The sequence below is a fragment of the Ictalurus furcatus genome, chromosome 7, assembly GCF_023375685.1.
Source record: "Ictalurus furcatus strain D&B chromosome 7, Billie_1.0, whole genome shotgun sequence".
In the NCBI taxonomy this organism is placed as follows: Eukaryota; Metazoa; Chordata; class Actinopteri; order Siluriformes; family Ictaluridae; genus Ictalurus; species Ictalurus furcatus.
In genome coordinates, this window is record NC_071261.1 from 11,225,874 (window position 1) to 11,237,487 (window position 11,614).

An 11,614-nucleotide genomic window follows, 5' to 3' on the forward strand; every position below is an offset into this window, starting at 1 on the left:
GTCCACTGCTTAGCCATGATTGTTCCATTGACCTTATAGAATATAAATGGTTACGTAATGATCTCAGGCTGAAACTCATTAAAAAATTTTTTTTTTTTTTTTTTTTTACCTTAATAGAGGCACAGGATGTGTTAATTTCCATCACTGTAGAGAGAGTGGTCTGAAATAAAGTCTGAAACACATACCATCTATATGCTAGTTGCTTATCATTTAAATTGAGTTTAACGTTTACATTCTCCAGGCCTCCAGGTCCTTTTGCCGGAGTACCTCAGGAGCCGGTTCGTGCAAGCGGCACTAAGTTACATTGGCTGCAACGGCGAAGGCCACTTCACATGCCAGGACAACGACTGCTGGTGTCAGTGTAGTGATGGGCACCCACAGTGTAACTGCCCCCACGCCAGCCTCCGAGCACAGCAAAGCAACTTGGAGCACACCAACGAGGCCTGGAGGCATGCCAACCAGGAGTTTGAGCAATCAGGTGCGCAATATTGTCTTGCTTCATTTCTGTTCTGGTTGCAAAAGTCTGCACATCCTTTACTGCATGGTGTTGCAATATGGCAACAATGAATTTATCTCCATTTTTTTTTGATAATATAAAACTACTATTTTCCTATGTAACTAGAAAAAGAGGACTTTAAATTTGACATAACAAAATAAAAATGCCATGTCACATGACCAGGAAGTGCTATTTGCACTTCCTTTTCTGCAATCACATGACATGGTGAAGGGCATCATTGAAGGACTCTTAAAAGTTGATTAATTTCTCAATATTTAGGCAAAACAACTTAAAGGAAAAAAGTGTAAACACTATCTTAGATAAGTTAACATTTATTTTTTGTCATTTAACCAAGTCTATATATTTTGAGTATTTTGTTAAATGGTAAAATGCAATTGTTGCCATATGGCAACAACATGCGATAATGGAATTGTATTATGTGCATTCATGAATTGAAACAGGCCTACATAGTAAAAAAAAAGACACTCGGCTTCTCTAATAGTATATTTACATTTTTTCACATTCAAAGTAATAAAAACTGGTGTAATTTCAGATGTTTTGCAATTGCACCTTATTTTCTAAATTGTATGATTCAAGAGAAAGAATTATAAAGATAGTTAAACCAAAACCAGTTTGGATCTAATTTTTGTATGTATTTTGAGTGGGTAAATCCATCCACGTACTTTTTACAACTGTAATTCCTTTCTAGAAAATAGAACTTTTACATGATTGCAAAGTGGCAAAAAAACACAATAGATCGATGATGATGGTGTTGTTTGTTTTGTCGGCATATTATAAAATTAAATAAAATTCAGGCATCATTAGAACATCATGTGTGAATGCGTCATGTAAGAAATTTTGGGACCCTTAGAACAAAATGAAAAAAGAATTTAGAGTAACTTGTTTGGTCAAACCGTGTGTGTTAGGATGTTCATTTTGTACAGTAATTAAATCTAGAGTCCAGTCCGTTCTCACTAGCCCTTATGTTCCATTAGGGTGAAAATGACCCTAATTAAATGTGTACCAAAAGTGGAACAAAACTACAAATTATTCTTCTGAGATTTTGATGCTTTATACTTAACACAGTCGGCTCACCCTATCTAACAAACATTATGTTCTTGTCATTTGGACCTGGGAGTTAAAAGTTACAAGAAATAAAAAAAAGTGTTCAAATTGATTGAAACCAAAAGGTCATTCCTTTCATCTCTGATTTTCACCCCCATCTGTTCACACAAACCACACACACACACACACACACACACGCACCTGTTTCATTCTGTGCGTCTATTGCCATCAATATGGAAATGAAATAAGGATAAGGCTTGTTATCATACATTTGACATTTACATTGTTGTGTGCAGAAGAGTTCCAGGCTTTCATGGTACGACTGTCGACACATGCAGCCCTGAATTTGTCATCAGTGTGGCGCGCATGGCGGAGCGATGCGGCACTGCAAAAACGCTACAGGAAGTTGGAGAACGATGCCATTTTCCTCCTCAATAAAGTGCAAGGATGTGCCGCTAAACTCTTCGGCCTCAGCCGGAGATGCCGCTCACAACCCAAAATAATTCTGCCAAGGGAAAGGTAAAAAAATAATAAAATAGACCTGTGTATTGATTGATATTAATGCACCTTTGTCCAATTCCATTTACTGTCTCCTAAAAATGACTTCTCATTCACTACCTTCTCACTACCTAGTGGACTATAGTGATTGGCAATTTTTATTATTTTTTTTGTGGGGGGGGGGAGGGTGGAGCACTGATAAATTCTATACATCGGGGGACGTGTTGTTGTAGAAAAATCATCAACGAAAATTAATCATTACCTTCTAACCAATCAGATTTGAGAATTTTAACACCATTTTGTATTTCTTGTTGATCGCTTTGATTGGAGCACAGAGATTTGTTCTCTCACTGGTCATTCTGAACATCTTACTGATAACAGTCTGATTTTTAGCATTTTTCTGACAACAATGATTATGTTCTTGTCAAAAAAAAGTAATCTCTCCTCTCAGCCTCTTTTACGCCCTCGGTAATGCACACTTTCGAGTAATGAGCGGAGGTCCGCAAGGGCATGTTTAAAGCTACGTGCGAACAGAGGGTCAGTGTTTATGGACTTCTGGTTGACGCCTGCGTCCGTAATCGCGCTTGTTTAGTTGTTTGCGGTGTAATTATGCAAAACGAGATGTAAAAGTTTTTAACGTCAGCTCTGTCATCCGAACAATCTCCTCCAGGCAGGGCATTAACCTCTTTGCCAATTAGCCGTCTTGTGTAGTTTAATGGATGGGACAGAATATTTGGTTAGCGTGCAGTTATGAAAAGGAGCCATTATAATCATTACATTTGAAAATGTAGCTCCGTAGTTGAGTTGGTTTTCCGCTCCTGTCTTAATATAATATCAACATCCGGCCTCCAATCAGGAACTATAATGGTACCCATTTGCCTAAAGAGTCTAATGTTGTAATTGTCCATAAAATAAATCTTTGCCAAAAAGTTTGCAAATGGCTGTTCTCGGAGAAACCTGCACTTTTCTTTGTATATGAAATTAAAAACCGCTAGTAAACCCAAGCCTTTGGACCCTACTGTACATTTTAGCACTAATGACCATAATGTGTTATTCCACCTCATGCTGCAACCTCTAAAGCTATTAGTAGGCACTAGTGGACCTTTTAAAATTGTGCTTTTAAAAGCAGATTTTTGCCTTTAATACAAGGCTATTATCACCGCTCCTGAAGGCAAATAGTTCACTTGCCATCTATTACAGTTGAGTCATTTGTTACTGCATTGTGTTTCAGGCTGCAGTTTGCTCACATGCAATTATAGAGATGCTTATTGCTTGTTTCTTGTTGTACTCCCTCACTTTGTTCTTGTTTTGTTCATTTGTTTTGTCTCCAGGCGTCTCGGTTACTGGCTACAACACAGCCTTTCCCTTCTGTACTGCAGTGAAGCTGAGAGTCCAGGAATCTACTCGGAGGTGACGCACAGCTGCGTGTGCCCAGGTGGCCACCTGTCCTGCCAGGGATTGATCCCCTGCTCAGTGGGCACCGGAAGCCGTTGCGCATCATGCTCTCCGGAAAATCGAACACGTTGCTCAAGCTGCAACAGCGGCTTCGCGTTAAGCCAAGGATTGTGCCGTCCTGCTGCTCCAAGCCCCACCAAACAGTACCTTGGCACCGAGACGGAAATGCATGACTTGGAACTGCGTGATCTCCTGGAGCAGCGCGACGCCCACCTAGCCTTATCCGCCATCTTCGTGAGTAGCGACGTCAAACTCAACACCTGGTTTGAACCTTCATGGAGAAAAAGGATGCTCCTCACTCTAAAGAGCAATAAATCCAAGTCAAGTCGAGTGCACATGCTGCTAGGAATTTCGGCGCAGATTTGCATGACGAAGAACTCAACTCTGGAGCCGACGCTCTCTGTTTCGGTGAACCCATTCGGTGGGAGTCACTCAGAGAGCTGGACGATGCCAATGAACCAAAACGGGTACCCTGATTGGGAGAAAACGAGGTTAGACACCCCTATAGACTGCTACAACTGGACTTTAACTTTGGGAAACCGCTGGAAGAGCTTTTTCGAAACGGTCCATTTCTACCTGAGGAGCCGAACCCAGAGCGACGGCGCTCAAGGGAACGAGACGGTCGACTCGGAAGTGGCGAACAGAAACGCCTCGCAGCATGTCGGGTACATGAAAATCAACAGCATTCAGCTGTTTGGATACAGCGTGCACTTTGACCCAGAAGCCATTCGAGATTTGATCCTGCAGCTGGACTATCCATACACGCAGGGATCTCAGGACTCGGCGCTGCAGGAGTTGATGGAGATTCGATACAGAGTCAATCGATTATCTCCTGCTGGACCGACACCTCTGGACCTTTTCTCATGTCTCCTTCGACACAGACTCAAACTCTCGACTTCAGAGGTGTCGCGAATTCTCGTGGCACTGCAGGCTTTCGGCGCCAAACACAGATACTACACAGAGTACGAAGCGGTCAAACTTTGTAGCTAACAAGTAACATTCAGATCCAGTTTATTGCTTTGTTTTGATGAAATGCCGACAGTCTGAAGTTTTGTTTAGTTTCTTTTCTTTTTTTTTTTTATGACTGAATTGCTGGTTTTGGTGTTTGATATAGACTGTTTTCCTCTTCATAGAGATGTTTGTATTTGATGTCTGATGTAGATCAAATGAAACGCAAATGTTTTACCTTAAACAAATGTGTTTTCGTGAAAAACAATCCCAGCAATGTTGCAAATTTTGAAGTAAATAAAAATGGGTAAAAATCGTTTTTGAAGTGCCTTACATGGTGTATAGCAACTTTAGCAAGCCCCAGACTCCACGCTCATTAGTATGCAAGTCTGCTTTATTTTCCACTGGTCTCTATAATCAAGAATACAGTCATATAAACAAAAATAATTCGCTTAATTATTCTACTTCCACTGCACAGCAGGCCACAGCTGTAGATACGTACACACTGTGATTACTCTTTGAACGTTCGTATTGTGCTGGTGTAATATTTTGGATCTAATTTTCAATGAAGTGTGAATCATTCGAGCGACTCTCAGTTTGGTAAATAGCTGTTGATGTTGATTGTTGAGTCTTAATTTGTCGTGCTTAGCGGACGTGATGGTTTTGCATAATTTTTAACTTGATGCAAAATTACACAGGTTTCACGTCGTAAACAGCAGACTCGGAGCTGCTCTGTCACACTTGAACAAATACTCGTCCAGCGTTAAGTCCGGCATCTCTGTGTGATGGTCTGATGCATAAAATCTACTGAAGAACGAAGTCCACACAATTATTTAATTCAATTATTTATTTAATTAGGAGACACTTGTGTGCTGTAACATTTATGGAAGGAGTCTCCAGTGTCAGCGCTTTGTAAGAATTACTGACTTTTCCTTCTACAGGAAAGTTTTCAGGACAGGTTGCAGGAGTTTTTTTGTTTTGTTTGTTTCAAGCTATTTGTTTATGTTTTGAGAGAGCAGGGGGCATGGTGGCTTAGTGGTTTGCTTCGCACCTCCGCCCTCTGTGTATGTTCTCCCCTTGGAGAACCCGGGGTTTCCTCCAGGAAAATAGATGGATGGATCACAAGAGAACCTGGTGGAGGAGCAACTTATAGTTTATAGCTGCTATATCATAAGTTATAACAGGAGCTAACAGGAGCTGTGTAGCAGACGTTCCATTACATTAAAAGGAACTAAATAGTTTAAAAGTGTAACGTGTCGTTCGTTAATAAATTAAATATTGCAATCGTTGGCAAATCGCTGTGGTATAAGAAATTCATATAGCAGTCATTCTTGACAATTCTGTATTTTAATTGACATAAAACAGATCTCCTAAGGTAAATCTATGGACAAGGACGTTGCAAAAGGTAGATTATGTTTTTAGTCATACATTTCTTTGTCCATTTATAGAATAGAATATCTGAGCTAAATGTGTGCAGACTTCATTCTTCATTAGATTTAAACATGATTTAAACACTTGTTCATAATATTAACAGCTTGATGTCACCATTTTTCCATCCTTTTTTTTTTTTTCGTCAGGGCTGGACATGCATTCAAAAAATTCTGGTAGGCCATTCCATTTCACATGAAGGACACCAGAGGAGACGGACAGCATCTTAATACGAGACATTGCTTATCTGGAGGACAAAGTTATGAAATTAATCAAATCAGATAAGCCAAATGAATCCAAATGATCTTGTTGAACTAATCAAGTCCGTTCCTAAATATTGATATATTTTCTCCCCACTCTCTACAAACACTGTTCACACTCAGTATTCACTCTGTATTCAACCACTGGTGCGGTTGCGCTTTCAGCTGCTGCATTCTGTCACTTTTTAGGTCCACTTAATCACTCAGCAAGCCTTGCGCTTAAACTCGCAACATCTCTGAGTGCCACAGTATGCAGAATCACGTATCGCTTCTCGTTCAAATATTTGGCCTGTTGTGCTTACGGTTACTGTTGTTTATCCAAAAGCTAATTGAAGTATGCGCAGGGTCCACAAGATCAACTAGCCTAGCAAACTAGCTCACTTTTGTGCATGCGAGATTCACAGTTTGGCCATACCATTTATGACATTTGAGCCCTTCTATGGTGATACAGGAGGAAAAGCCAATTCACTGAAGGGGAAAGGATGCTGTTTTTATGTTGTTTTTCTTCTTAGCAAAGCTGCTGCCTCTGTATCAGACATGTTTCCTGTTAGGTTTTGTATTCATTGTTATTTCCATCTCATACCGTGAAACCGAGTGTTTTGGATCCGTTTATCCTCAAACTGCAAATGAAATACAACTACTTCTGGGATAAAAAAAAAAAGATTATCAAATATATAACAACTCCATATAATCAACTCTCAAAAAAATGCCTTATAACTGTCCATAACTCGTTTCTCATAAAAAATTTTTTTTTTAAAAAGTATGTTATACAGTGGCCTGCATAGGTTTTCATCTTGTCATTTTGTACTGTAGTGTTACAATCTGGAACGGAAATGAAATTGAAACAAAACACCACATAGTATTGAAGTGATAGAAAATTAATAGAGAGTGTGAAATTATTTATCAAATAAAAATAAAAACGTAAAAAAAAAGTTGTCATTGCATAAGTATTTGCCGCCATTACTTTGAAACCCCTAAATTAGTTCTGGCGCAATAGCTTTTTCTTGGATGGCTCAAAGTTTGCAAGTATCATCATGAAGACCAAGGATTTATCAAAACAAGTCCAGGACAAATTTGTGGAAACGTATCAATCAAAAAAAGAAGAAAATCCCAAATTTTAAACAAACTCAACCAAGAGATTATGGGTTATTCTTAGCAGGGTATTACCACCTCCATGCGTCACAGTGGGAATAACGTTCTCATAAAGTTTTTTTTTTGAAAATGTAGTGCATTGTACTGTACCAGGAACAAAAAGTTACATTTATTTATAGGAAACCTATTGGGTATTGTGAGGCAATAGTAGAGTTGAATGATTTATTTCACTAAATAATTTGTTAGACAATGATGTAGATAATCAACTAACTTCTTCATATTCAGTACTGTTTTTAAATATCCGCGGGTTTGTTATGGAATCAGACGTTAGAGCTTGCCTCTCCTCTGTGATTTTTAGAACAACTGACCAAAAAGCAACTCGATGTGTCTGTTCTACACTCAAGTTCAATCTCAAAATATGAAAATTTTTATGACTTAATCACCATAACTGATTTGTACCAGGCTGACATTGCTACCCAATGTTCATAGCTAGAAATAGCTAGGTAATTTAGTTAATGATGAAAAGGGGAGATTTCAAACAGGTAATCTTGTTCCTTAATCTGCACCAATATACAAAGCAGTGTTTAACAACAGGCAGAAAGGCAAAGAGTCAATAATAGTGTCGTAAAAGCACGAGATGCGTCATTGCTGGCACTCAAGCAAAGCGCCCTGAAACGTGAAGGCTCCAACACAATGCATCCGATCGCTGTGTAGTGAGCACCCGGGGTGCTGTACATAAAGGCTTTTGTTAATGAAGAGTTGAGGAGCGAGACGCTAAAAGCCTCTGCGATCGAGGAGAATGCAATGGGGAGGTGGAATAATGTGTATTCGTGTGTTGTTGTTGGGGTTTTTTTTTCAGGCCCCTTTGATGCTCCAGTGCACGCAGAGCACATTTCAGGGATTTCCTGAGAATACAGGGGGGAAGTGTAAAAACACAGAGCTGTATCTGTAGCTGGGCCACTAACTGGTTATATATGATACTCTATTGTATCTATCAGACACAATATTGTTATCAGAGACACTTCAAAGAAAATTGCACCTATGAGATCGCTAACCAAATTAATGTGAAATAGTTCCACTGAGATGTTTCTACAAGCCTTTGAGTCTTTTTAGGTCATGTTTTCCAAATGAGTTCTGTCTTCAGGCTCATGTGGTTAAGATTTGATTGATGCGATGTTATTTCCAGCCTACGCCATGCTTTTAATCTAGTACCTGCACTGGTATAGTTGAGGCAGCAGCTGTCAATCAAGCGGCTCTCATAAATATGCAATACGTTAAGGTGGACGCCCACGTAGCGGAAAGGCAAAAGTCGACAGAGAAAAAGGAACATACAAATGTACAAAGCACGTTTTTTTTTTGTTTGTTTGTTTTTCATTTCTTTAGTTTAATTCAAATTAAAAGGCTACAAATTTGCAACTAATTGCAATTAACCCCAATGAGACAGGACCATTGAAATTATTTACCAATAAATAAATAAATAACTTTAAAAGTTGTGAATGTATCTTAACAATTCTAGGACAAAGTTCTGGAAAAGCATCAATCAGGGATTGGTTATTTATAATAAAAAAGAGAAGAAATAAAACCCCAAATTTAAAAAAACAAACGCAGCCAAGTGATTGTTTTTCCCTCTCAGTATGATGCTACCACCACCATGCTTCACCGTGGGGATGTGTTAAAAATGTAGTGCTTTGTACCAAGAGCAAAAAGGTCAATGAACATTTTTCAAATTTAGCTGAATTTCTTTAGTATCATTCAAATTAAAAGACTACAAATTTGCAAGTAAATGTAATTAATCCCAAAGAGACAGGTTTATTTATTTATTTATTTAACACAATGGTGTGACAATGCAAAGTCAGACAGAGAGTTTCAGAGCAGCACTTCATACACTCACAAGGACACACACACACACACACACACACACACACACACACACACATACACACAGACTGAAGGACCAGGAGTCCTTGAAATGAAATCAAGCAGGGTGGCGTTGCACTGCTACCATGTTCAAAAGAAACATGCTTCAGGTGCCACAGGCAAATTGAGACAAAGCCTTTTAAGTTCACTCTGTCACCTTTACACTTCAGAGGCAGACGTGAAATGAAAGACCAAATGTCAGGCCTGCATTTTAAAAAATGTGCTTTCATGAAAGACCACACTGGTCTGAACCTTTCAGACCTGCAATAATGCCTTGAATCTCGAGGAAGTCACAGAGACAATAGGCTATAACCTTTTTTCCTGATGTCTAAATGTTCCCATTATTCATTAGCCGAAGCCAGTTTCATTTGGAATTGTAGTGTTATATAAAATATAAAAAGGAAAATATAAATGAAAGGGTGGTGTGATTACCACCATGAAACGGATTATTTTTCCTATAACAGCAAGTCTTTTATTGCTCTTAAACCACAGCAATTTGTCAACAATTACAAGTCTTTGCTAATTTGCTAATGAGCGACACATCAATTTGTTTATATCTGCTATAAACTGTCATCCCTTCACTAAACTCATGTATGTTTTTCTCTCTCTTAAAGTTAATAAGAACAAAAAAAAAGAAACACATGCAGCTTGTCATGTAACGGAGAAACCAGAAAGCGTAAACTCCCCTGTCCTGAAGACTTTCCTGTTTTGGAAAATGTGTTACCTGTTACTATTATTCGTAAATGCTACCTAGCAAGCAAAATGCATTTTCATGCAATTTGGACTCATCAGTATGTGTCACTAGTATTCGGAAAATATATCATTTCTTTCATATCTAATATAATAACAGGAGTACATTCTGTTTTCTATGTCAAAGCGTTTTATCTTATGTAGGAGCACAATATCACGTACACATCAGTATTCCATACACTTGACTGTTTCTGAATAAAAGCGTAAAATAATATACTCTGATATTATTATACAGTACTTCCCATACATTCTCATATATTTAAAATAAACTTTAACATATATCATTAGCTTTTCAAGAAACTTGCAACAACGAATATTATTAAGTAATTAAATATACACAATAACTCAAAATATGAAAAGAAATCATTCCCATATAAGCTTTGTTTTAAAAAAAATAAATAAACAATAATATGTCTATCAAACACACCATTCTTGACAGTGTGTTAGATTTCCATGTATCTCAGGAATCTCAGATTATGCCTTTCAGATCTTTTAGTTCTGTGCTTAGAAAGTGTGGTTCTCCTCAGAGCGTTTCAGATCGATCTGAGGAGCCTAAATGAACACACACTAACACATAAATGCTCAAATAGACATCCGAGTTTATTCATGCAAACCAAGAGTATTTATACATATTGATAATAGCAGTGCGTGGACAGTTTCTACTGGTGCAGGGGCCAGACAGATAGACAAAACACACAGCACACTATGAAAATAAGTCTTTTCAAGAGACAGAAAATACATGTGCCAGCTATAAGAAATGATGGCAGTTGATCAGCTTATTTAAAGAGGTAATTAAATGTATACATTCATCATAGGTATTTGATAGTAGTTCATAATATAAGAGAGTACGTGATATAAGAGAATTTCCTTTCACAGTGCTAAGAATTTTTTTTTTCTTTTTAAAAAGGACCATACTTTACTATCATTTGATCATTTCCTGTATTATTAGAGTAAAAAATGTGAGGTTGCATACATGTAAAGTTATTTTATCATCCGTCAGTATGTGAAAGGAGAATGCTATAAAACATATCATGTATGCAACTAAAAATATCTTCAGCCACAATCAATTTTACAGAACTTATTCACATACAGTATAGTATGAGCCAGAAATAAACAGCAGAATTTTAAAAAATAATTAAATTAAAACCTTAAATGCGTCATATTTTGCATCAATTTGCCCCACAAATCATTTGTCATCGCCATAACTGACTCTTATGCACCTAAACCCAGTCAGATTTGGTCTGGAATCCTCTTCTATACAGTACGAGCACTACATTGGACTGTAAATAAAAGGACAATGTCAGGGATCAAATAAAAGGCAGACAAAACAGAAAATAACTCAGAAAATACAAACAACTTCAACTGAAAAGAAAGAAAAAAAAAACAAGTTTAACATAATATCAACACATGCGAGGATTAAAAGAACACAACAACCAATGGACTAGCTGAATGAGACCCGAGTGAGACAAAACAGATCAAAAGAGACACAACAAAACCGACAAGAGAAAGCGAAATCTAAAATAAGCACAAAATACACAAAACAGTGACACCCTGAGTCTACAGAATGATCAAGGCACAATTTCAAACACGAGTGCTTTTCCAAAAATGATAAAGAATACCTATTAAATGAAATAAGATTAAAAAAATAATGACTACAATAAACATACATTAAATAGGAATAAATGGGGAAAAAAGTAAAAGGTCT

The 11,614-nt window shown here is 37.8% G+C and overlaps 1 protein-coding gene across 1 annotated transcript in view; it reads left to right on the plus strand.

The window, feature by feature from the left end:
• Positions 1-5,904, plus strand: part of brinp3b (bone morphogenetic protein/retinoic acid inducible neural-specific 3b) — a 28,203-nt gene extending 22,299 nt beyond the window's left edge. Inside the window, exons 5-7 of the mRNA XM_053628351.1 lie at positions 242-478; positions 1,858-2,080; positions 3,391-5,904. Coding sequence (XP_053484326.1) covers positions 242-478; positions 1,858-2,080; positions 3,391-4,504 — 1,574 coding nt within the window. The 3' untranslated portion in view covers positions 4,505-5,904. The remainder of the gene's footprint in view (positions 1-241; positions 479-1,857; positions 2,081-3,390) is intronic.
• The last annotated feature ends 5,710 nt before the right edge of the window (positions 5,905-11,614 follow it).